The sequence below is a fragment of the Lutra lutra genome, chromosome 7, assembly GCF_902655055.1.
Source record: "Lutra lutra chromosome 7, mLutLut1.2, whole genome shotgun sequence".
Lineage (NCBI taxonomy): Eukaryota > Metazoa > Chordata > Mammalia > Carnivora > Mustelidae > Lutra > Lutra lutra.
The window spans coordinates 115208081-115234475 of record NC_062284.1 but is presented as its reverse complement, the minus strand read 5'-3'; the positions used below and the strand labels follow the sequence as shown (position 1 = coordinate 115234475).

At 54.0% G+C, this 26395-nt stretch overlaps 1 protein-coding gene across 3 annotated transcripts in view; it reads left to right on the top strand.

Moving 5' to 3' along the window:
• The first annotated feature begins 425 nt into the window (after positions 1 to 425).
• ACTN1 (actinin alpha 1) overlaps positions 426 to 26395 on the top strand; it is a 97895-nt gene continuing 71925 nt past the window's right edge. For 2 of the 3 annotated variants that reach the window (XM_047736867.1, XM_047736864.1), the window contains exon 1: positions 426 to 824. In XM_047736867.1, the coding sequence (XP_047592823.1) occupies positions 720 to 824 (105 nt within the window). In that variant the 5' untranslated portion in view covers positions 426 to 719. The remainder of the gene's footprint in view (positions 825 to 26395) is intronic. The other variant, XM_047736866.1, reaches the window with a different exon arrangement.

Sequence of the window (26395 nt, the reverse complement as noted above, 5' to 3'; positions counted from 1 at the left end):
TTTCCGGGTTTGCTCGCGTCCCTTCTCCAGCCTCTGGCCGCCTGGGGCTTGGCGCGCGTGGGGGGCAAATTCAGGCCGGCTCGCCCGAGTTCGCCGCCTTCCCGCGGACGCGGAGCGGGTCCAGTACCCGGCGGCGACCGGAGCTCCGGGGCGCGCTGCCGCTCGGTCTCAGAGCTCGGGGAAGCGTCCCCCGGCTTCGGTCCCGTTCGGCTTAAGCTGGTGTCACATGAGCGGCGGAGGAGTGGGAACCCGGGGAGTGGGCGGGGGCGTGCGCGCCGGGAGGGGGCCCGCCCAGCCACCTATATGCGCCGCGGCCCGGCTGACGGATGCCAGGAATTCCCAATGAAAGGCGATGGGGGGAAGTTTGGGCAACTCGGCCTGGCCAATGGAGAACCTCGGGAGGGCTCTGCCCCTTTCCCCCGCCCCCGCCCGCCTCGGCTCCCGCAGCGCTAGTGTGTCCGCCTCGCTCACTGTGCGTGGAGATTTAGGTCCCAAGCAGGCAGTCCGCGAGCTCCAGCCGCAGCCGCCGCCGCTTCCTCCCGCAGCAGCTATCGCGAGCAGCGCCGCGGCGGAACCGGGCGCAGGGGAGCGAGCCCGGCCCCACCAGCCCAGCCCAGCCCAGCCCGACTCCCTCCCCACGCCGGGGCAGGAGCAGCAGCAGCCGCCGCCGGGAGAGAAGGTGGAGGAAGAAATCCAGCTCGTAGCACGCGCGCACCATCATGGACCATTATGATTCCCAGCAAACCAACGACTACATGCAGCCCGAAGAGGACTGGGATCGGGACCTGCTCCTGGACCCGGCCTGGGAGAAGCAGCAGAGAAAGGTCAGCAGCCTCCCAGCCCGCCGCAGCCCCCCGGCTCAAACAGCTCCACCCGCCGCGCTCCCGGCTCCCGGCTCCGAACGGGCTCCAGGCTCGCACGAGCGGGGGCGGGGGATACGCGGGCGCTGCGAGGTGGGGTGTTGGGTTACAGGCGCGGGCGGAAGGGGGAGAGCCCCTTTCCCAGAGCCCGCGAACGCAGAGCCCGCGAACGCAGAGCCCGAGCGCGGGGAGGTGGGGCCGCCGGCGAGCAGGTCGCCTTGGGGTCCACGATTCAGGCCACCCGGCTGCAGCTGCACGGCCCCCGCGTGGGCAAGGGGTGGGAGGCGGCGCTTCCCGGGAGGCTGGGGCTGAGCGGCTGGCTGCTTGCTCCGGATCGATTTTCCTTTTCCTTCCCCGCCCCCTGGCCGCCTCTCCAGATGGCGTGCGGTGGCAGCGCGCTTCCTGGGCCGCCCTGGACTGGGTACCTGCGGGGGGCCAGGATCGCGGGACTCTGCACCTTCCAAGCCCAGCCCGCAGGCCGGGGGGAAAGCGGGCGCCCCGGGGATTGGCCGCCACCTTTGGGTCTGCCTGGAGGTGTGGACCTGCTGGAATGGGGTCGGATCCGAGAAAACTAGGAGGCAGAAGCGGGTTCCCCAGGCAGCCCTGTGGGGGCGGGGTCAGGACGGCAAACCGTTTTATTGCTTAACTCAGCTGCGGGCGGACACGGGTTTGCGTTTGCGTCCTGCCCCTCCGACACCGCTTATTCCTGGGAGAAGGCGAATTTGGGCAACTTGATCAGAGTTGACGGGCTCCAGGACAAGAGGTTGTTTACTGGGATATTTGGGGTCAGTCATTGGGGAATTCCTGCTTAGCCACCATCCCCAGGCATCCAGACGAGGTGTGCTGGGTGCGCACGCCGCCACAGGGGCTGGCTCGGAGCTGGCGATGGGACCCGGGCACAGTGGCCGGTGGCAGGAAGAGGTCCGAAACCACTCTTGTGGGGCGGGAGGGGAGGGCGCCCCAACCCTGCCTCTGCTTCCTGCCTGTGCTGTGAGCTCTTGCCCCAGGCGGCCACGTACCCTGAACCCCCCCCCCCCCCCCGCCGCTGTCCGCTCCCATCCGGTCCCTCCTCGTTTCATCTCCCCCCTCCACCCCCCGCTGATCTGGGAATGGGGGGGGGACAGGATGGCGCGTCCCTTTGGATAGTGCGGTTAGGGCTGGGCTTGAGGGAGAACGCTCATGTCCAAAAATGGTAACATTCATTCCCTTTTTTAAACTTAAAAGGGGGGGAGTTTAGGGAGCCGACTGAAGTTTTTTTTTTTTTTTTCCAGCCAAAGGCATCCTGTATTAGCTCACTCAGGAATCCTAAGCCCTGAATCGGGGCCCTTTTACTCACTTCATCAGACAAGCAGAGGTAATTTAAAACACACGCACAAAGGGCTTCCTCAAAGCCTGAGACCTGAGACCCAGGCGGGGGCTTCGGCTGGCCGGGCTCTATAGGGTAACAGCAGAAGGTCTCTGGGTTGGAGCTGACTTACTTGCACCGTGACAGTTGCTTAAACATCCTCCCCCTCTTCCTGTTGCCCCCACCCCCTCAGGGTCTGGGAGGGTGGATCTGGGGGAGAGGCTGTGACAGCCCCCCACTCACCACGCTTATTTCTTGGCACAGTTGGGCTGTTGGTGGAGCTGTGAATGGAGTGGGTAATTTGGAGATTCTCATGGGGGCAAGGGTAGGGGCTTTTTAAAATTTCAGGATGAGGAGGCCTTCTTGAGACTAGATTTTTTTTCTTTTTTTTAAAAATTTATTTATTTATTTGACAGACAGAGATCACAAGTAGGCAGAGAGAGAGAGAGGAAGCAGGCTCCCCGCGGAGCAGAGAGCCCGACGCGGGGCTCGATCCCTGGACCCTGGGATCATGACCTGAGCCGAAGGCAGAGGCTCCAACCCACTGAGCCACCCAGGCGCCCCTTGAGACTAGATTTTAAGTTGGATAGGGGGAGGTGGGATTAGGGCGGTGGATGTCTTGGGATCTTCCATAGGGAGTAGAGGAAACATCCCTGTTTATGGAGCACCTACGATGTGCCTAGTTGTGGCACAAGTGACAGGACTGTGGGATGAAGTTCCTGGGAGGGCAGAAACTCTTGTCTCCCCAGTGTTGGTCACTGGACCCGTGTATAGTATTGTATATTATCAAATGAATGACTGTATTAAATACATTTGGGGAGAAAAATTATATTGTCTCTGTCTCTTTCTCTGTATACACATATATAGACTCATGAAACTCTGATGTGGGTGCTGGTGGGTGTGGGTGCCTCTGCGCAGCCAGGTGGGAACAGGGTCCTCTGAGAAATCTGGCCATCTAGGGGGTAAACTTGGTTGTTTAAGAGCTGACAATGGTAGATGTTAGCCTGGCACACCTGAGGCTGAGGAAATGAGCAGAGGGGGAGTAAGCAGTCCAGAGTCCTAACTGGTGCGTGGGGGCAGGGGGCTGGAATGCAGCCATCTTAGGGGCAGGAAGCTTCCCCTCACTTGTCCTTGGGTAGTGAGGAAGGCAAGAAAGTTGAGCTTGGCATCCAGAGCCTGTGAGGATCTCTGGACCAAGGGGAGCCAACATGCGCTTTGGCAGGGTTGATGGAGGGGGTGGGGGTGTGGGACAGGCTCTGGGCCTGACTTTGAAAATCCAAGGGTTGTTTTTTTTTTTTCCCCCTGCAGTGAATTCTGTAATCTTGCGTGGGCCTCTTTTTCTTGTCTGAAAATCTCACCTAGTTCTCGGTGGGGTGGTGGAGATAGAGGGAAGTGGTACTACATGGGAGATCAGACCTAAAGTAACTTGTTGCCTTTTTTTTTTTTTTTTTTTTTAAAGATGTGTTTATTTATTTGAGGGAGAGAATGCCTAAGTGAGAGGGGCAGAGGGCTAGGGTGAGAGAGCATGCTCTCAAGCAGACTGAGCTGAGCACTGTGCCTGGGCTCGATCTCATGACCCTGAGATCACGACCTGAGCCAGAACCAAGAGTTGGATGCTCCACCAACTGTGCCACCCCAGGCGCCCCAACCTGGGTGTTTTGACAGCCTCCCTGCTGAGCGTGGGAGATGAGGGATGAGGGGGATCAGAGCAGACTAGTGGACAGAGGAGGCCGGCTATTCTGGATGGAGGCAGGAGGGTGAGAGCAGGTGGGTGGGAGGATACAGTGCGGTGGGATACAAAGGCTTCTGGGTGGGAGGCAGAAGCCTCTGTTTTTGGCCGTGGTGCAGTTACAACAATTGGAGAGACTTCGGGCATAGTTTCTCTGAGCTACTATTCAGCAAATATTTTGAGAGCACCTACCCTGGAAGGCAGGCCCCATTCCAAGTGCTGGGGCTTCAGCAGAGAAAGCTCCCGACAGGTGCTTCCGATCTGTTTCCTCCTCTGTAAATGGGCCGCATTCCTGTCCCCGCCCTGCCCCGCCGAGCCCTCAGGGGGTCTGACAGGCCTCTGATGGAATGATGTGGCAGGAAGTACTTCCCTGGTGATTGGAGAGGCCTAGGCAGAGGCCCGTAGAAGTCTGCATCGGTGGGCTGTGGCTTGGCCCGGCTTCAAAGAATGCTTCTGTGCAGAGTTCACGGGGCTGGCCTCCCTGCCTCCAGACACAAAATGCAGTGGCTTAGGGAGTGGGCTGGCCTTCCCCATCTTCCTGACCTTCGAGGCTGAGCTCTGAATCCGCCTTTTTGAGGGGAGCAGGTCTGAACGCCCCATCTTTGCCAGGTGACCATAGCCCTGGTTTCTTGGCTCACGTGTGTCTTGCGCACACCCTCCTATGTGTGCCTGCCGGACACCAGGCCAGCTGGAGAGAGCATGGACTCTGAGTAGCACCCTGGCTCTCCACTTGAGAGGCTTGTGACCTTGGGCGAGTTACTTTAACCGCTCAGCCTCCAGTTCCTTATGTATAAAAAGGAGCTAATATCCCCACCTGCTGGGTTGACGAAAATTTGTAAAATGGCAGTTTCCAGCTGTTAAGTTTTATTCTCTCTGCTCTCTTGTCTTTTGAATCCTGGAGGCTCAGGTTTAATGGGCATTCCCACAGGTGCCAGTCCTGGGGTTTTTAAAAATTTATTTATTTATTTTATTTTTACATATAGGAGCTTAGTCAATGTTTGTTGAGCTAAGGGTGTTGAAATAGGCATTCACCTGGCAGGTGAATGAAGGCCCAGGTCCCTAGTCTGCACCCACATCGTGCCAGGTCTCAGGAAGATGGGCCCCTTGTTTACACTCCCTGCTGGCCTGAAGGATCATGGCAGGAGCTGGCCAAGGCCACCGGTCCAGGGGGAGGCCTGCTATGGAGGGGTTTACCTGGGGGGGTTTACAGGACGTCCATCTGCCTTGAAGGTTAGGGCTGCAGAAACCAGAGTGATGCCCAGTGGAAGTAAAGTGTGCAGGAGGCGAGAACTGACTCGGTCCAGTCCTCCTGCCCCTCACCGTTCTGCACTCCCGCCTGCCTCAGTCGGTGCCTGTGGCCGTGGCCGCAGGACCCAGCTTCTTGTGTTCTGTGCTGGATCCCTGGTGCCTAGTCCAGGGCAAGGTGTCGGGAAACACAGTACCACGCAGGGCTCCCAGCTCCGGGGTGGGAGGTAGGGCCGGGGATGGGACACTTTACATTCCAGACAAGCTGCCCCATCTTGGGGCTATATCCTGGCTCCAGCCTCTGCAGATAGACATGCTCTGGATACTCTGGGTTCAGATCTTGGCCCCCCTCCATGGACTTCCTGTGTGACCTTCAGTGAGTCACCTGCCTGCTCTGTGCCTGATGATGCCCAGTGGGGAAATGAGGAAATTAATCATTCCTGCCCGATAAGAGTCGAGGGGAGGTTTAAACCAAGTAATGTGTGTAGGGAATTTAGCATAGCACGTAACAGTGAGTGGTCAGTAAATACATGTTTGAGTAGAGGAGCCAGAGTTTCTGTGGCCTTTCCCACATATTCTTGGAGATAAGGTGTAGCATATAAAGCCATCTTAGAAGCAGCTGACTCCTATGGGGCAAGGAGTATGCCGAGCTGTGTCCTTGTTGACCTTGGGCCTTGAAGTGGACTCTGGCTCCTTCTGTGTCACTTGACCTTTCTGTTTGCTTTGTCCCTTCACTGTAGAGTGGTGTAGAATCCTTGCCTACCCTTTACCTACCTCCTGGGTATCCAGGATGGAGAGATGAATGTGAAGTTCCTGAAAGCTCTGTCAGTTTGTTACAGGACAGGTAAAATGACCCCAAAGCATGAATGTCCTCCAGCGGATACGGCTTGGAGTGTCTTCAGGCCCCACGGTCAAGTAGCTGAGGGCATTCTTGAGGCCCTGCCCATACCTCCGGGCAACCGCCAGCCCTGCTTTGCTCTAGGACTGGTTACAGCTGCTTCCCCTCCCAAACCTGTCTCTTGTGGGTGCTCTGAGAACACGTGCCCCATGGTTTGCCAATGATTGCCAAAACCCGTAAGAAAGCTGGACGGGGGCATGGAGCCTTGGGGCTGCATGGGTGGCTCTGGCTGTCACCTAGGCTTTGCTAGGACAGATGCGAGAAGGCCCAGAGCTCACTGAGAACCACATTGCCCAGTTTTGAGGAGTGATGAGATCCTGGGGAGCTGTTGGTCACTGGAGTCGGGCTTGTAGGAGTGATAGGCCCCCAGGCACCAATTTCCTGAAGCTGACTTCTTGAGGGGCCGCTGCCAAGGCTGTGCTCACTGCAGTGGGGGTGCGGGTGGGGGAGGCCTGGACCCATGGGCCCTTCCTTGCAGACAGTTCTGGGTGTGAGGAGGTAAAACCAAACGGGCATCCTGTAGTTTGCTGGTGGTGGTTGGGATTTGGGCCTCTCCTCTCCTCTAGGAAGGTCCAGAGCTGGGCACCTGGCCAGTGGCTCCAAACTGTAAACCTGGCTTAAGGACTTGTCCCACGAAGCCTGGTGCCTTCTATGCTTCTAAAACAGCCTGGGCCTGAGACCTGAGATCTGCTGCTGTGTGTCTCTAGAGAAGAGCCAGGGTCTCTCTGCCCCACTACCTTCTAGTCCCTTCTTAGTGTAAAAACATCAACGAATTCCCCTGGTGGAGTCCCATCAGCGGTGAGCATTGGCTGAATCCGGGTTATCTGTCTTGCGCTCCACCCACCTGGGGTCATGCACATCCTGGTTTCGGTGGAGAGGGAAGCAGAAAGCTAGAACGTCGCACCAGGCAGCGCCCCAGATGGCCAGAGGTGTGGTGTTGGCTGCTGTGGGGCAGGAGCCAGCCCTGCTCCCTGTCCGCGCTGGTGGAGGAGGGGAAGAGCTGGGGCCATTGAGCTACTTCCTGAAGGACTGGCGGTGTTTAAAGATTCTGCTGGGAAGCCCCCCCCTTTCTTGGCAGTTGGGGTGTGTGTGTGTGTATAAACAAGGGCAGGGCAGGAGGGAGCCAGAAGTGTGGAAGGGCAGACCAGAGGGCAGGCATGTCTAAGCTGCTTCAGCTCACCGGCCAGCACCTGCTCCCATTGTTCTCCCTCCTCGTCCTTCGTCCCGACCTGACCTCTCACCTTTCTGAGAGACTAGGCTCTTTGTACCGCTCGCAGGTGGGGCTCTTGAGCCCCATACCTGTGCAAGCATCATGGGGACCATTCCAGACAGTTCACCTGACCTGAGCTGCCCCCACATGTAACTCACCCAGGCTTTTCCTAGGTGGGGTGTGCAGCCAATGGCCTGTGGTCTTAGGGCGCCTTCCCCCCAGCTCTGTTTTTCTCCCCACTGAGTATGCTTGGTGGGCACACATCTCTGCCAGGGCCTGGGGACCTGGGCTCGGTTACTCACCAACGACACTGGAGAGGCTTCAGACCCACTGGCTGGTTTGGACAGGTTAGTCTCTGCAGAGGTCATGGCCAAGAGGCTGTAGGAAGAGGAAAACCCTTAGCCTGGTTCCTAAGTCCTGGCCACACTGGGTCAGCCCACTCAGACTCCTGATTCAGGCCCAGGGTGGGTCCTCACTGCTGAGGTACCAGTGTCCTGCTAAGCACTAATTGCCCAGACCTGGTCCTGCTGGAGGCAAGGGGCCTTGGGAGTGGTGGGGGCAGGAGACCCAGCAAATCCAGGGCTCAGAGCCAGCCTGGAAGCCCACCTTCCTCTTTTTTTTTTTTTTTTAAATAGATTTTATTTTTAAGTAATCTCTATACCCAACATGGGGCTTGAACTCACAACCGCAAGATCAAGAGTCTCATGCTCCACTAACTGAACCAGCGAGGCATCCCCTCCCCCCCTCTTTTTAACACATCAGGATTTCTCACTGGGTCCTAGGCTAGGCATCAAGTCCAAGCTCCCAGAAACCTTCCTTCTCAGTGTGTAGGGGGTAAATTTTTACAGAGAGGGCTGGTCAGGTGCTCTCTTTGCTGCTTTGCCTGCCCTCACCCCTGCTCCCATGTCCTGCCTGGGATTATCTGGCAGGTTCTCAGCACATTAGGCACCTCGAGTCTGGTATAGTGATGCATTGGTCCCAGAGCCACGTGGGTGACCATCATGACCCCAACATGCCCGCCCCCTGCAACGTGTGCCCCATTCAGCCCTCCCAGACAAATATGCAAAAACAGTGGCAGTCCCCAACAACCTGGGCATGGTCATCTTCCCAGACCAGAGCTGGGATTAGAACTGTACTTAAAAAAACCAACCAACCAACCAACCAACCAACCAACCAACCAACCTTTTTCTCATCATATTCATAGCGGCTCCCCCCATCTGAGTACAGGCCAAAGATCAGGCTCTGTGTTGGGGACCCTGTGTTGAATTAGCACATCTGATCCCGTGAGGCGGGCACTTTATCCCCATGTTACAGATGAGAGAACTGGCTCAGAGCAGCAGCGTAATTTTCCAAGATCACACAGCCGGTCAGAGGAGGGCCTGGATCCCAGGCTGGGCAGTGTGGCTTCCCTGTTTGCCTCCTCACCACTTTGCTGCTTATCAAAGAAATGCTTGTGTTATCTGAGAACATCTGACCAGAGACAGACAGAGATGAAAACATTCTGGAATTAGATAGTGGCTATGGTGGTACAACCTTGTGCATACATGAAAAACCATATACTAAATAAACTAAAACTTGCTCAAAATCTCTATACATTAAATATATGTAAATATAGTCTAAATATATATAAATATACTATATAAGCAGAACTTCTAGAACCCGCTCAGATGGGTGACTTGTACGGTATGATTGTGTCTTCATTTAAAAAACCTGAGAACATGCTAAGTGATACAGAGGAGAAAGTGACAGTTGCCTGTCCTCCCACCTCCGGAGCTCAGTGGCCTCTCAGGAGTTTCTGGTGCTCTCTGCCTCCTGGCCCCTCTTCATCCTTTGTGTCTACCTGTTCTCTCTTGCTCACTGTTTACTCTGAGGTCAGGGATCCAGGTTCATGGGGACTGAGTGGGAGAGCCACAGAAGAGGAAAATAATCAAGAGGGGCATCTTTCATAAAAAGCTTGATGTGACCCTGTGCTTGGAAACTGCTTAAGAATAGATCACATATAAGGACAGGCAAGTAGAAGGCGGGGGTGGGGAGGGAGGGGGTGGCTCTCCTCATTCCCCCAAGGCCAAGTCTCACCACACCTGCTCTTCTAAACCCTGTTGGTTGGGAGTGCTTCCCACCTTCTGCCATCCCCAGGGTTAATGGGGTGGGGTGGGAGTGTCCACGGGGGGGCAGCTTTCCCCAGGGCTCGGGTCCTGGGAAGTGGTGTGGGGGGCGGGGTCCTCCCCCAGGAGGCAGCTGCACGCTCTCAGGGTTGCTTAGCAATAGTGGGAAGAGGTGACTTAGCCCACTACAGAGGCGGGAAGAGAATCAAAAGCAGCCAGGGATGGAAATCGGGAGTAGATGCAGAGGATGCTGTTACCCTGGAAACTGCCTGCTTGGTCCTGGGCTGTAGCCGGCTACTTTGGGGCTGGGGTCTGCTCTTCATTGAGAGGTTGTGGGGTCCTCTCCAGGCCTGCAGGGTGGGGGATACAGAGAAACGCCTCTTGCACGTGGCTTGCATGTTAGACATGTTCTCTCCGTTTAGCATCCACAACAACCTTGGAAGGGACGTGGGATGATCACTCCTGACAGATGAAAATCCCAAGCCGGGAGAGAGAAAGTAACATGCTCACCAGCTGCAGAGTGAGAAGGGCCTGGGAAGGAAGGTGCTGATGCCCTTGGTCTTTATTTATTTCTTTTTTAAAAAATATTTTATTTATTTATTTGACAGACAGAGAGCACAAGTAGGCAGAGAGGTAGGCAGAGAGAGGAGGAAGCAGGCTCCCTGCCAAGCAGAGAGCCTGATGTGGGGCTTGATCCCAGGACCCTGGGACCATGACCTGAGCTGAAGGCAGAGGCTTAACCCACTGAGCCACCCAGGCGCCCTGCCCTTGGTCTTTAAGGGGAACCTTTTGGTTTAAAGTATTTCCCAAGCCCGAGACCTGGGAGGTTATGTAAACACTGTCTACCTCCTGGGGAGGGAAGAGAAGATGAGAGAGGGAAGGCTGGAAAGGAGCATTTTCTGCTTTATATGAGCCTACCAGTATTTATTAAGAATGTCTTGGTTCCCCAAATAAATAAAATAACTGATTGTTACACTATTTGAAGGTTGTATGGTTTGAATTACCTCAATCTGTCAACCCTTGAAGGAAAGTACTGTTATTTTCCTTGTTGCAGACAGGGAAACTGAGGCTCAGAGAGGTTCAGTATCTTTTCCAAGCACAACCAGCCAGTAAGCCAGGTTATGAATGAGCCCAGGCAGATAGACCTTGGAACTCAGCTCTTAACCATAAGTACCGACAAACCTTTTGGTATTCTGTAGTTTATGTTTTGAGAGACAAGGCTTATGTAAATGAGATAGTAAGGAACAGCTAAAGATGGTTTATAATCAAGCACTCATTATAGGATTCATGGTGGGGGCTTTTTTTTTTTTAAGGTTTATTTATTTGAGAGACACAGAGAGAGAGAGAGAGAGCGTGCACAGGAGTGGGAGCTGCTGAGAGAGAGGCAGGGAGAGTATCAAGCAGTCTTCCCAGTGAGTGTGGAGCCAGACGTGGGGCTTGATCTCATGACCCTGACATCATGACCTGAGCTGAAACCAAGTCAGTTGCTTAACTGACTGAGCCACGAGGTGCCCCAGGATTTGTGGTTTTTTTTTGTTGTTTTTATTTTTATTTTATTTTATTAATATTTTATTTATTTATGACAGAGAGATTACAAGTAGGCAGAGAGGCAGGCATAGAGGGCGGGGGCGAGGTGGGGGAAGCAGGCACCCCACTGAGCAGAGAGCCCGATGAGGGGCTCCATCCCAGGACCCTGAGATCACGACCCGAGCTGAAGGCAGAGGTTTAACCCACTGAGCCACCCAGGTGCTCCTTTTTTTTTTGTTTTTAAAGTAAACTTTGCCCCCAGTAGGTGGCTTGAATTCATGACCCTGAGAGTTGCACACTCTACTCACTGAACCAGCCAGGTGCCCCGTGATTCATGATTTTTAACATTTGCGCTTTCACACGTGGTTTTCTCTTCGTTAATCATGATGAGCAAACTTGTGAGGTCTTACTCCCTTTATATACAGAGGGCAAGTAAGGTTCAGAAAGGTTAAATGACTTTGCCAGGATCTCTCTTTCAGCTTGAACACGCGCGGAGTTGGTTTTGAATCCAAGTCTTTGACTGAAGGGTGTGAGAGGCTAAGTCAGGCGAGCAGGGCCGACCCAAAGTTACCTTTCCTGGTTGATAAAGGTAGGAGAGCATTCTTTTTTTTTTTAAGATTTTATTTATTTATTTGACAGACAGAGATCACAAGTAGGCAGAGAGGCAGGCAGAGAGAGAGGGGGGAAGCAGGCTCCCCGATGAGCAGAGAGCCTGATACGGGGCTCGATCCCAGGACCCCGGGATCATGACCCGAGCTGAAAGCAGAGGCTTTAACCCACTGAGCCACCCAGGCGCCCGAGCATTCCTTTTTTTTTTTTTTTTTTTTTTAAAGATTTTCCTTATTTATTTGACAGAGATCACAAGTAGGCAGAGAGGCAGGCAGAGAGAGAAGGGGAAGCAGGCTCCCCACTGAGCAGAGATCCCGATGTGGGGCCCGATCCCAGGACCCTGAGATCATGACCTGAGCTGAAGGCAGAGGCTTAACCCACTGAGCCACCCAGGTGCCCCTAGGAGAGCATTCTAATTGTATTTCTCCATGTTTCTGAGTAGAAGGAGTAACAGGAATAGACAGAGGTCCCCTGAGCCTGAAGGGCCCCCTGGGTCCCTGGTGGCCTCTGTAGAGCTGACCCTGGCTTTTGGGAACTGGCTTCCCTGCTTCAGGACTCAACCCTGTCCCTCCTCTGTTGCTGTGCTTCCCTGAGCCTCACCTGCTCGTTGTCTTTCCCTTTGTTTGGACACCAGGGGAACGGGCTTTGAACCAGGGAGCCTAGGCTCACTGTTTATTTTTATTTTAAATGGAACCCAAAGCTGGAGGTTCTTGTTTAAACTGTGAGATTGCTAAGAAAGCTGGGGAGGGAAAGTTGGGGGGCTCAGGCTGGAGTTGAGTTCAGGCTTTTCAGTGCTGCAGGCCAGGGCAGGGGACAACCCTGGGGGGTGGAGAACAGTGCCCTTTGTGACCCCCACTTTCAGCTCAGGTTGTAAATCAGAGCCCCAAGTGGTTCAGTGGGTGGCGGAAAAGTGGTCAGGGGGTTTGGGGGAGGGAGCCAGTGACAAGCTGTCTCCTCTCTGTCTTGGTTTACCTGTTGCATGCTGGTTGGTACCAGGGGCCTGGTCAGAGTGCAGACACAGGGCCCACACGGGAGCATTTTTATGGGCCCGAAGATTTATTTTATTTTTTATTTATTTTTATTTTTATTTATTTTTTTTTTAAAGATTTTATTTATTTATTTGTCAGGGACAGAGGGAGTGAGAGCGAGCGAGCACAGGCAGACAGAGAGGCAGGCAGAGGCAGAGGGAGAAGCAGGTTCCCTGCCCAGCAAGGAGCCCGATGTGGGACTCGATCCCAGGACGCTGGGATCATGACCCGAGCCGAAGGCAGCCGCTTAACCAACTGAGCCACCCAGGCGTCCCTATTTTTATTTTTTTTTTTAAAGATTTTATTTATTCATTTTACAGACAGAGATCACAAGTAGAGAGGCAGGCAGAGAGAGAGAGGAGGAAGCAGGCTCCCTGGTGAGCAGAGAGCCCGACATGGGGCTCGATCCCAGGACCCTGGGAACATGACCCGAGCCGAAGGCAGTGGCTTTAACCCACTGAGCCACCCAGGCGCCCCATGGAAGATTTATTTTTTAAAAGCCATCTGTAAAGCTGATTGTAAACGAATGGGAACAGAATGGAGGGTGCTGAGCTCTATTTTCAAGTCCTCTGTAGGTGAAACGCCAGGAGGGGTGGGTACATTGGGGTGGGTGGCCTCCTTTGTGCAGGCCTCCGAATGGAACTTGGCTTTCCGTCTTGCAGGACAAGCCGTGAGCCCTGCATGTGGGTGGGTGGGTGGGTGGGGGCTTGGTGCCGTCGGATTCTGTCTTCTCTCCTTATGTCCGATGTCGGACTCTCCACTGTCACAGCTTCGGGTTTGGGGAGGGAGAGAAGTGAGGCTTTCAGTTCTTCTCAGTCCCAATGCCAGGAAAACAGGATCCCCACCGCCCCCCAGTCGGGGTCTGCGGTGGGGAGGGGGCACTAGGCCTCCATGTCTGTCCTAGGTGTGCAGGCCGCGCACACGTGTGAATGCAGGTACATGTGTGTGTGTCTCTGGCTCTCAGAAGCCCCTGTGTTGATTTTGGCCACTGTCTTGACTTTGGCAGAGGAGTGGCTCCCTTGCAAACACCACAGACATCCTCCCGGTCATATATAATGGCAATTTCCAGTGGAGTTCCTGATATTTCGGAAAGGCCTTTCTTTCCAGGAACCTGAAGTACTTTTCCAGACTTGGCTCTGGGAGCCGGGAGATGGAGGAGGGGGCTCATGAGTCGTGCTTTCCCGGAGCAGGGGAAGCGGGGCCAGACCCCTGGTTTCCTGTCCTTTATCCTGGATCCTGGCTGGGACTGTTTGGAGGTATCTTTGCAGGCATGAAACCCCAAGGCCTCCTTTTAATTTCGACGTTTCCCCAAACTTGAGACTCTGTGAAAGCCACTGTTTTTGCTTCAGTTAAACAGTACTTAATTTAGAGGTTCATTGTACATAACTAAAAAACAAATTAAGGAAGGCTGCACTGGGGTGTCAGTCCACTGGGCCTGTGTGGGCTGCTGGCACAAACAGAAAGGCTGCAGTGGGGCACAGGGGTGCCAGACTTGGGGACCTATCCCTGATTTCCCCTTCCGTGGGAGCTGCTGGTTCAGGAGGCCCAGGCCGAGGGAATTTGTCTGGGAATGTGGAGCTGAGCATTACCCCGCCCCGTGTGCGCCAGCCCGTTGGGAGCTGTGGGCCAGGCATGGTCAAGTGTTTCCCAGATATTAATTCATTTAGTCTTATTTTTTTTTTTTTAAAGATTTTATTTATTTATTTATTTATTTACTTATTTACTTACTTACTTATTTATCTATCTGAGCAGGGAACCCAATTCAGGGCTTGATCCCAGCACCCTGGGATTGTAACCCAAGCCAAAGGCAGACGCTTAACTCATGTGCCAGAGACCCCTCATTTAGTCTTTATGAGATGACTTAGCTGGAGGTAAAGAAATTTAGAAAGGCCTTTTGAAAGGCTCAGATAGTTCCAACTGGTATTTCTAGGTTTTTCTAGGCCAGTGTGCAAAGACCACGTGTGTTACTGGTAGAGGTGAGGTGCTAGGGTGCCTGTCTCCCATGCTGTTCCCATCCTCCCTGGAAGTACCGTGGTCTGGTGCTCGGTGCTTTCTGTCCTCAGGGTGTGTTGTATTGTGCAATCCCTGCCTTTGTAGTCGTCTGTATTTTAAGTGGTGGCACAGCCAACGTGTGTGCACGCTGTCCTTTCTGCTCACGCCTTTTCTGTGCCCTGGAGCCGTTGAGGTTGGCCTGGCCCGCTACCCTACCCCGTTTCATGGGGGAGACCACGGCTAGGGCCTGGAGGGGCTGAAGGACCTGAGGTGGTGGCAAGGTGGCAAGGGGGCTTCCAGGTGGAGGCAAGACCAGAAGCTTGGTTTCCTGCCTCTGCGGGTTGCTCTCTGTGTTACACCTGCTGCTCCGCACCTCCCCCCCGCCGCCCTGCCCTGGTTCAAAGACTCCTGGTATTTGAGGAGGAAGGGCAACTGCAGCCAGCCTCAGTTTCTTCTTTCCTTTCCTCCCACATGTGTTTGGGCACCCGGCTCCCATTTCTTGGGGACCATTTGCACCCTTGCCCGCTGCCCTCCTTTCCCGGGGCCTCCGAGAGTCCGCTTCTTAGGGACTCGCTGCTTTGCCAGTTTTTCTCCTCCCAGAGTAGCAGTTGTGGTTTTTATTGCTTCTTGATGAAGCAGATGCGCAGTGACAGAAAGCTACTGTGGATCTGGGAGTGCTTCTAAATGAGTATGCATTTTATGTCTCACACTGGCATCTTGCAGTGTTGGGAAGTTAGTTGTCCTCTGCACGCAGGGTTTGGGAAGAGGCCAAGGTGGGGAGCCACAGCTGAGCCCTTCTTGGCTGGGCCCCAGGGGTGGCCGGTGGGATTCCAGATATGTCTCCGTGCCCCTGGCCTGGTTTCCTGGCTCTGGCCTTTTCTTCCTTCTCTGCTGGCTCTTGGCCCCTCAGCACTCGCCTTGCCCACTTAGCGCCTGGGCAGAGGATGGAGGGGGGGTGGTTGGAAAGGACAGGCGTGTTGGCAGCCCTCATCACCCTCGCTTTGGGCATTGTTGTGAAACGCTTGGCTCTGAGGACACTTGGAGGGTTCTCGGGATGTCACTGATCTATGAATGACTTGGGGCTCCTTGGATGATTGGACGTGGGCCTGTGGGGGAAGTCTCAGGAGCCCCCTCCCCGCCCCCCCGGGAGGAGGGTTGTCATCTGGGTCTCCTGGAGGCTATGCCTCTGTGATCTAGACAGACTCACGTCACCTCATCCCAGAGCCTGGAAGCCTGGAAGGGTGGCTCTCCAATGTGACTGGGCATCAGAATCACCCAGAAGGCTTGTTAAAATGCAGATGCTGGATGCCATTGTCAGGGTTTGTGTTTCTGCGGGGTGGGGCCTGAGAATTTGCATTTTTAACAAGCGAGCAGGCACCTCAAATTTACTAGCAAAGGAGCTAGACACAAGCAGGGGCGAAGAATGGGGCTACTTGGCAGTCTGCTGTGGAGGTCTTTTTTTTCTTTTTTTAAAGATTTTATTTATTTATTTGACAGAGATCACAAGTAGGCAGAGAGGCAGGCAGAGAGAGAGGAAGGGAAGCAGGTTCCCTGCTGAGACCCCCAACTCGGGGCTCGATCCCAGGACCCTGGGATCATGACCCGAGCCGAAAGCAGAGGCTTTAACCCACTGAGCCACTCAGGCGCCCCTGCTGTAGAGGTCTTGACAAGATGGAGACTTTGCTGATACCACCTAGTGCTTCCTCCCCCTCCCCCTAAAATAAGTAGAAGCTGCATTCTTTCTCGATTTGGGTGGCCCAGGCCTGGGGAGGGAAATGGGCTCCTGTACCGTGAGCAGGGTAACTCCTCGGGAGACCCCTGTTGGCACAGGGTAGGTGCTCAGCAAGTATTAGATGTGCTGAATGGTGACAGTGGGTGCCTTGGGAGGGGGTGTGGCAGGGTGGCAAAAGCCCAGGTCACCAAGGGGCACAGCAGTGGGGCTGAATTTAGGGCCCAGAGCAGAGCCCTGATGGCTCCCCAGCATCAGAGGTATGTGGCCTGGAGTCTGGAGGAGGCCAGAGGCTGGGGAAGCATCAGCTGGAGATGGGGTCTGAGACTAGGATGACTTCAGGCCCTGCTACGCTGCTCTGCACCCCCTCTCGGGGTGTCTGAATGCTGGGCGGCCTGGAATCTGTGCACTCTACCCCCCCCCACCCCCCAGCTCCCTCTTAGGCAGTCCAGCTTCCTCCTGTGGTCAGCGGCCAACTTCGGATTCCTCTCCTGAGGTCCTGGCCATGCTGATACGTCCCTCTGCTCCCTGCCCTGGTAGCATTTGGCTAGGGCCCCTACTTCAGAAAATCTTAGGGAGTTTCTGGTCCTCTTGTATGGGTTTGGGGGCCTCCAAGGAAGTAAAACCTCCTTCCAGCCCCAGCACTCAGGGTTCTCTCTCAGGCAGAGGATGTCAGCAGCCTGCTGTCCGTAGCCACAGCAGCCTGGGGGTGGGGGGCAGTGGAACCCGACAGAAGCTTCAGAGCCTCCCGCTCACCAGCATGTGGAGTCCAGCAGGACCTTGGTCCACCTGCCTCCCTTTCTGTGGGGACCCTGGTGGGTGGCGTTTAGGAAAGGAGCGTGTGGAATAACCATTCTCTTTGGGACTGTCAGTTTGGAGAGCTTGGGAGTGCCAGGGAGGACCCTGTTCTATGGCCTGGGAACAAGGAGAACAGGCATGCAGGACGTACTAGGCCCTGTGGCTGCTGTGTGATGCTGGACAAGCCATGCGGGAGTCTCACCTGCAACACGAGGGGGCTGGGTTAGAGCACGGTGGGAGAGCCGTGTTGTAAATGGCTTACCTGTGTCATCACATGGAGGTGATCTCTAAGGTCTGGGCAATGCCAGCATTCCATGTTTCTACCCTCTTGATGGGGGTTGCTAGGTAGAGCCAAGCACTTCTAGAGGTGACCTTGAGGTTGATTCCTGGGCTTCCCAGCCTGGCCCTGAACTGAACTATTCTGCCAACACACAGAGACTCTTATCTTCAGAAGTCTACCGTGTCCTCAGCTTTCAGGAATTTGTTCCCACCCTCTAGGCAGGGCGTGGGTGGGGCCAGGTGAATGAGTTTCCCTTACGGGATCCACTGGTGCTCTGTGTTTTGGGCCCTGCGTGTACTCTTATTCTGGAAATGCCTGCTTGGGTGTGGCCATGTGGGAAGCCTGGTGCCTGTGGAGCAGAGGGAGCCTTATTTGGGATTGGCAAAGGGTCGGTTAGCTCAGCTTTCTGGCCTGGGTGCTCCAGGTGTGGTGTGGGGGTGAGAGAGCATCTCTTCCCACTGCAAGGTGGACCGTTCATAATCTGTCTTTTGTGTAGGCTTAGCTGCGTCATGGGACTGGTGTGAGGTGGGAGAAACTCCAGCCTGCACCAGGGAGCAAGGATTTCAGCCTGGAATCCGCCCAAGGGACGGGTGTCAGTAGGCGGCCTTGTCCTTCACTTTGTTTACTTCCAGAACCCAGCTCTAGCCCTTCTTTCCCTTGCAGCGGTGGGAAGAAATCGAACCATAGAATGCCAGAGGGGACTGTACTGTCACCTGGTCCCCCCCAACCCCCCCCCCCCCCCCGCCACCGATAAAGAGACTGAAGTCCATAGTGGTGATCTGACTTATACAAGGATGCTCTGCCCTGGGTTCATTCCTCATGGGGCTGGTTTTGGTAAGGGACTGTTTATTCAAGCCCCTATACAGCGTCTTCTGAGGTCATGCTTGTGGGTGGGCTGCAGAACACACCTGCAGACAGGCGGGCAGGTGGCCTGAGTTGCTGTTTCCGAAGGCAGAGGGATGGAGCCGTTGCAGTTCTGGTTAGCATGTGGGTGGTCGAGTTCAGGTGGATTTCACACATGACAGCAGCTGTGCTCTGCCAGGTTGGAGGTGGTGAAGGACAGGTGGGTTGTTTGTATGACTGTCCTTATACTCAGATGTTCCTGGGACTGCCTCCTGAGATTGCCGTTGAGGAAGGGAGGGAGGAATGAGCCGAAGGGTCAGGGCTGGCGGCGCAGATGGGACTAGTGGTCACGGTCCTGATACTTCCAGCTCACGCGCCCGCACACCCAGCCCTGTGGCATCACCCACGTGAGCTTTAAACCACGAACCCTCAGAACCACACTGTGGAGTAAAGGTACTCTTCCATTTTCATCTCCACTTACACAAGAACTTGAGCTTTAGTGAGATTGAATAATTGTCCCAGCCCACACAGCTCTTGCGTGGTGTTCTTGCCTTAGAACCAGGGCTGCCTGGCCGGAGCCCACAGTCCTCACCACTGCCCTGACTGGGGACTGAGAGCCCCTCATTCGGGACAGAACTGGGTCTCCACCCTCCTTGGGCCCCAGATACACACACACTCCTGCACTTGCCTGCAGAACCTGGGGTTGCCCGTGGCTGCTGCGTGGTGCTGGACAAGCCAACCCTGCACCTCACCTACAACGTGGGGGGCTTAGTGATAGGATGGGGGGGTGCTCTGCTGTCAGCGCTGCTGGACACACCAGGGGCCCACGCTATGTCAGGCAGTGGACATGGGGCCAGCTCAAGGCTAGATGTGGGCTTCTCTTGGCCTCTTCCCTTCTTGCCCATGTCTTTTCTCTTTTCCTCTTGCTCCATGTGGCACCCCAGGCACTGGCCATCCCCAACACTGGTCTTGGGAATGAGGTTCTACTGGGCCTTGCCTCTGGGGAGAGGCAGAACTCCCTGCCTTCCTGGGAGCCCAGGGGTGCTGGCTGTGCCTCTGCTGGCTGCCTTGGCACCTCAAGATTTTGGCCATGTCCGGGTTGGGCTGACCCCGTGTCTGTGGAGGTCCCCCAGGTTCTCCCTTCCAACCTAGTCCTGGTGGTTGTGGGCCCTGCGTTTCACATCACGCTCTTGCTTTATCCCCACAACAAGGTACAAGGCATCAAGGCTATTTACAGGTGAGGGGAGCAAAACCCCGAGGAGTCAAATGTGCTGGAGACTCAGATTTGCACCTGAGAGTCAATAGGTCTGTGGGGGCTGAATTGCTCATGTCCCCCAAGGCCCAGAGGGAACAGAAATGGTGGCAGCTGGCTCCAAAAGTCAAAAGCCCAAACCCCAAATAGCAAGGAAACAGTGCTCAGCCTGGCTGCAGCATCCTGGGTCTGGGCAGGCTGGGGAGAAGGAGGCGCTGGCCGGATGGGAAGCTTTCACAGGTTCGTGAGCATCATTTACCCGTTCGGCTGTGCTGGGGCATCACTCCAGAAAGCTCAGGCAGGCCAGGGTGTTGGTGCAAGGACAGCCAGAGCCAGTCTGGGCCTGTCTGGAATCTAGCCTTGCCTCTGGGATTTTGTTCTTTGCCTTCCACGCTCCATCATCTGTCGGGGCCTGTTTCTAGGCCAGAGGGGCCTGGTGGATAATACTCACGCAGGAGTCATTGGAAGTGACTCTTCTAATGCTGAGTGCCAGGCGCCGGGCTTGGCTTTTTACCACGAAGCACCGGGACCAGGGCTTTCCATGCGCTGACCCATAAAATCCGCACACCACCACTTCGAGGTGGGCATTAGTATCCCCATTTTACACATGGAAAAATCGAGGCCCAGAGAGGTTTAGTAATTCACCCTGAGTCCTGCCGCTGGTAGTAGGTGGCAGAGCAAGGATTTGAGTCCAAGGGTTTCCACTCAATAGGACCATGATTCCCTTGAAGTTGGGGACCTCCCTGTGGCCTTTTTTTCAATCTCCCAAGCTGGCCTAGCCCCTGATACTCAGAGGGCTTTAGGAAAGTTGTAATGATAGAATGAAGGGCGTTTGGGTCCTGCCCTTTGAGGGAAAGCTGTCTTTGTTTGGCAGGTATCCTGGCCTGGCTGCCTGTGGGCTTGGGAGATCGGCAGCAGCCCTGCGGCCCACGCTTGGTGTCCCACAGCCATGTACTAAATGGGGCAGCGCCCCATTTAGTAAGGAGGCAGGGCTGGGGAGACAAGCCCAGGAGACATGGCGCCCAAAAGCTCCTCCTTAGCTCTTCTGCCCTTTGGGGAGATCAGAATTGTCTTCATGTCGCACGTGCCATCAGGTGTTGAATTTTCCAGGAGGGATAAGATAGCAAATAATTTAGGATTTTTTTTTTTAAAGATTTTATTTATCTATTTGACAGAGATCACAAGTAGGCAGAGAGGCAGGCAGAGAGAGAGGGGGAAGCAGGCTCCCCGCTGAGCAGAGAGCCCGATGTGGGACTTGATCCCAGGACCCCGAGACCATGACCTAAGCCGAAGGCAGAGCCTTAACCCACTGAGCCACCCAGGTGCCCAATAATTTAGAATTTAATCCAGTTTTCAACTCATGGCCAGGGGAGAAGGGGTTGTTTCTTATTTCTCACTTTATCTACAGTGCCTGGCTAGTGGTAGGCACTTAGGGAATGTTAGTTGCATGAATAAGTTAAAAACAAAAAACTTACTATGGAAAATTCAGATACAGGAGTAGAGGATGGTATAATGAATCCCACTGTACCCACGACCCAGCAGCGAAACTGCCCTGTCACATTTAGCCCTCTGGGCTAGTTTGCTGTGAGATGCGCGTGCTTGGTGTCGCATGAACGGCTCTTCTCACGTGTACAAAGGACAAACAGAGGTGAGCTTACAGCCCTAATGCAAACTCAGCCTCGTGTCACCTCCATTCCGGGCACGGACAGGGCCGAGCTCCGGGCTTGAACTGCTTGGTAACTGGCGACATGGCCCGGCGGCAGCCCCAGGGTGGGAAGAAAGTCTCTGAAGGATGAGTTCAGCCGGATATTTGAAGTGGTGAGACATACTGTGGGGCCGAAGGCCCTGGAGCCAATGATCATCTGCACACTCATTTACTCATTTCACACTGTGGGTCATTTCATTTTTTAAAATGACGTTTTTAAACATTTATTTTTTTTTTTTAAGATTTTATTTATTTATTTGACAGATAGAGATCACAAGTAGGCAGAGAGGCGGGCAGAGAGGTGGAAGCAGGCTCCCTGCCGAGCAGAGAGCCCGACGCGGGGCTCGATCCCAGGACTCTGGATCATGACCTGAGCCGAAGGCAGGGGCTTTAACCCACTGAGCCACCCAGGCGCCCCTAAAATGACGTTTTTAAATCCGAGAAAGAGTATGGAGAATAGTATAGCGAAAACCTATGTGCTCACCACCCAGATTTCACAGGTATCAATCACCTGCTCTTTCTAGGTCAGGGTCAGGTACTTGAGAGGCCAGTGGGTGACAGGCCTGTAAACTGGCTCTTCCTTGTCACAGTAAAAGATGTTACATGCAGTTTAGTGAAGGGAGCCTGGGGAAGGCCTCAACCCACCCTGGAGGAGACAGGTGAGAGTTATAAAGTAAGCTAAAAATCAAATCTGGGGAATGTCCGGGTGAGTCAGGCCAGGGGGGTGGTGGCAAAGGGCGGGGACGTGAACCAGGCAGAGAGTGTGACCAAAAGCATGAGCAATGAGTACCAGGCTCTGGCCAGGGTGGGGCAGGGAATGAGTGAGAAGGAGTGGGCTGGGAGCAGCCGGAGAGAAAGAGGCATGGGGGTGGGTGGCAGTGTACCCCGTGAGTCAGCAGAGGGGCGAGTGCGGCCATATTAGGGGACAGCCACGGGCTCTGGGCTTGTCCTGAGTCCTGCTCGGCTGTCTGAACTGGACACTGCATGTCGAGAGAGTTGGAGACCCATGCGGTCTGGTGGGGAGGATGGGAGCCGTGTCAGGAGTCATGGAAGGATCCTGGCTGGGTAGAGAAGGCTCCAGGCCCTGTAGCAGGGCCCAAGGGAGAGAAGTACTCTACTGGTGGGAGTTGTGTGGGGGAGATGGAGTCTAGCTCAGAATTTGTAATCGTCAGACTTTCCAGAGAAAGAATGAACTGCGGGGTCATGAGTTTTCTGGTCTTGTGTGTGTTTGGGTAGACTTGTTGAAGCCCTTGGGGGTGGTGGGGGGAGGAGGGCCCTGCCTTGCCCGGCCCCCAAGGTCCCGGCTCACTCCATTCTCAGGTTTGAGGCTAGGGAGGGTGGGGTGGGTGACCCCTGGCACAGGTGGAGGAGGTGCTGGCTGGTTGCCATGGGAACCATCTCGGCTGTGGGTTTCTAGTTCTGAGGATGCCCTGGAAGGGAATGAGCTCACTCCACCTGTGAGGTGGTGAGTCAGCCTCCTACTTGCTCTCCAGGGTGAGGCTGCGCCTCAGACCACCGGTGCTTCTCTGCCTGACGTGGGCTGTCGTCTCTGGAGAAGAACTGGACACAGTCGAGGTGCAGCCAGCCGTTCTGGCCGCTCCGGGGACCCTGACTCCAGTGGAGGCAGGAGGAAGCTTGTAGTCGCTCAAACCTCGGCCCTCAGCAGGGGCTGAACCACCCCATCCACTGGCCTGGGCACCAACTGCAACTGTGCTGGCCTTGGGCTCGCAGTCGCCTGGGCTGGACGGACGCAGAGGATGTGATTGTAGAGGTGCGGGGGCCGTGGAGGGAGGCCCGCAGGCCATTTGTGAATGTCTGTCCATCAGGGCTGAGGGTAGTTTCTGGGGATGGATGAGGGAAGCTTCCTGGAGGGACTGGCATTTGATCTGATATGGGGAGGCTGAGGGGTCACTTGTTTGCCAGTCAAGTCCTAGGCATTTGGAGGTCAGCGGTCATGGCCGATGGCTGAGGCCACTCTCCACAGCCGTGTGCACAGGTGTCTAGGCTGTTGTTCTTATGAGGGTGGGCTCAGTGGACGGCGATGTCGAGGAGCTCCAACAGCTTTCAGGGCACCAGGCATCTTCCTTGGAACTCTAAGCCTTCCAGACCACACCCACTGGGTTCCGTTCCCTAAGGAGCGAATGGCAGCTTATAGCCTGTCCCCTCTTCCAGTATGACAGCCTTGGTGGGGAGGGTGACATGGGAAGGCCGGGAGCTCTGGCTTCTGCTTGCCTCCTTCCTTCACCCACATGGGCTTCTGTTTCCATTCGAGAAGATAAACAACTTCGAGGGGTGAGAAATGACCATTTAACCTTTTTGTCTAAACACACAATTCATAGTTCCAGAAACCTGTTTTTGTTTTCACCCCCATACATGCATTATTTTTGATAGTGGTAATCATAGTGTATATACAGTTTAGTTCTGCTTTTTTATTTCTCCACATGGGATTTTATCAAAGATTTTTTTTTTCATACATAGCTGCACAGCCTTTGTGTTCTTTCCCTGGAGAAAATGAGATCCAAGTATAGAGTTTGCTTCATGAATATTTTTTTATTTGTACCTTTTTTTTTTTTTTAAAGATTCTATTTATTTATTTGACAGAGAGATCACAAGTAGGCAGAGAGGCAGGCAGAGAGAGAGGAAGGGAAGCAGGCTCCCTGCTGTGCAGACAGCCCGACGCGGGGCTCCATCCCAGGACCCTGGGATCATGACCTGAGCCGAAGGCAGCAGCTTAACCCACTGAGCCACCCAGGCGCCCTTTTTTTTTTTTTTTTTGCCTGTCTCCAGAAAGCGTTTGAGAAGAGCACATTAGAAGACTCTTGTATAACAAAGTTTTAAAGTTGCAAGATCTGAGTTTTGTCAGGGTGAGGAGGAGGTAGTTGAGAAAACAGTGTTATAAGAGGTTAGTTTTTGTAAGTTTGCCTTGACCCTAGTTTGGAGTTTCCTGGTAGCCAGAGCAAAAGGGGAAATTTGAATTATCATACGTTTGTTTCTAATAAAAGGAAGTATATCAGTTCATGAGAGAGACACTTTTTTCTAAGTACTGAATACCAGGAACTTTTCCATTTTAGGAGAGTGGTACGCCGGCCAATGCTGTCAGTAGTGGTTTCATGGAACACAGAGATCTTTTTTGCATAGTAGTTCTTCTTCTCTTTTTTCTTTTCTTTTCTTTCTTTCTTTTTTTTTTTTTTTTAAAGATTATTTATTTATTTATTTGACAGAGATCACAAGTAGGCAGAGAGGCAGGCAGAGAGAGAGGAAGGGAAGCAGGCTCCCACTGAGCAGAGAGCCCGATGCAGGCCTTGATCCCAGGACCCTGGGATCATGACCCGAGCTGAAGGCAGAGGCTTTAACCCACTGAGCCACCCAAGCGCCCTCTCTCTTTTTTTTTTTTTTTTTAAAGATTTTATTTATTTATTTGACAGAGAGATCACAAGTAGGCAGAGAGGCAGGCAGAGAGAGAGGAGGAAGCAGGCTTCCTGCCGAGCAGAGAGCCCGATGCGGGGCTCGATCCCAGGACTCTGAGATCATGACCTGAGCCGAAGGCAGCGGCTTAACCCACTGAGCCACCCAGGCGCCCCTCTTTTTTTTTTTTTTTTTTTTAAGATTTTTATTTTTAAGTAAGTAATGTCCACACCCAATATGGGGCTTGAACTTACAACCCCAAGATCAAGAGTCACCTGCCCCACCTGAGCCAGCCAGGCGCCCCTGCGTATTGGTTCTTAAGTCACACCCCAGGAGACATGATGTTAAGCCACAGTTAGATGAAGGCATTTCTGTGAAAAGACGAATAATGAAATATCATCCTCTGCTTCTAGAGGTTCAGCCTAGGTTCAGCCTTACTCCTTGCAGATGCTTCTTATGGGAGACCCTCACTTGAGGCTGGATGTCTGGGCCCGGAGAGCCTTCTGTGTGGACTCCTGGCGCTGTATTTGTTTGAGGTTTTCCGAGAGCTTTACAGAGACGAGAACTGTTTGCTTTAGGTATGAGGCATGTAGGACCAAAGCTGCTCTTTTGCTAGGAAAACGAGAGAGTGTGGCCCATCTCCCTTTTCAGAAGGAAGGCGGTAGAGGTCAAGGATGTCCTCTAGAAGCTCTTTTGGATTTGCTCCGTGTCTCAGCCAGGCATTTCTGGCCCAGGCTCCTTGCTGCAGAGCAGGGATGAGGCCCTGCGGGGGGGAAATTGGCTTGCCTGTTGAGGCTGTGCCTGGCGTGGCACCTTTACCAGCTGCTTCTCTCCTCACTGAGGTGACAGTTTTCCCCTCTTCTTTCTCCCAGTGGCGGACATTTCCATGCTTTCCAGTTTTTGGCTATCGTAGCTTATGCCTCTGTAAATACTCTTTTCATGTGGACACTTCCCTGCATTTTAGGTGAATATTTGGGATCAGAGTTAATTGGAGATGACCATTTTACATATTCATCAGTCGCCTTTGTAAGATGGACTGACTTAATATGCCACCAGCAATATACAACCTACTTTTTTTTAAAGCTAATTAAAAAGGAAAGTAATGCTTATTGTGGAAAATACAGCCAAGTATAAGGAAGAGAAGAGAGATGACCTGGAATTCTACCATGCTGAAGAGTATGGAGGTGTTGGTTTTGGGCACTGCTGGAGTGAACCTGCTGCCCCTTGTCAGGCCGGGGTCGGAGCTGGGACAGTCCCCTCTGAATGGCCGTCCTAGGTGTCCCCTACCTGGCAGGGGTGCCCGATTTTCCCCGACCCAAAATATCTTAGCCACTAGCCTGCCTGGCTGAGGGCTTACATTTTTAACCTGAAGGCCTTGCTCACATTTTCATCCAGTGTTAAATGTGTGGAAGGTGACTCAGAAAACTGTCAGGACTTAAATATTTGGGAGGAAGATGTGAAATATTATCCCCCAGTGACAACTTAGCAGATTCTTCAGGATCTCCCCTACCCAAGCATGCCAGGGCAAGACCTCAGGGATGGGGGCCCAAGCTGGAGGAGCTTTCAGGGAGAAGTGGAATCCGTGTCCTGGAAGTTTTTGCCCAGACCTGGCTGCTGACCACAGTCTTCAAGTTCCTGTCTCTCTGTGAGGCTTGTCAGAAGGACCAGGGTGTTTGGTAACATTGGAGGGAAGTGGGTTAAGTTGTAGAAGAGAACTAAAGCTGCCGCCTCTCACTTCTCCCCGTTCACTTCCCCGGCCTGGGCGCCGCTCTCCTGTACCCCTATCTGTGGGAGGAAGCCTGGGGGCAGGAGGGCCGGCTTCCTGCGCTGGCCAG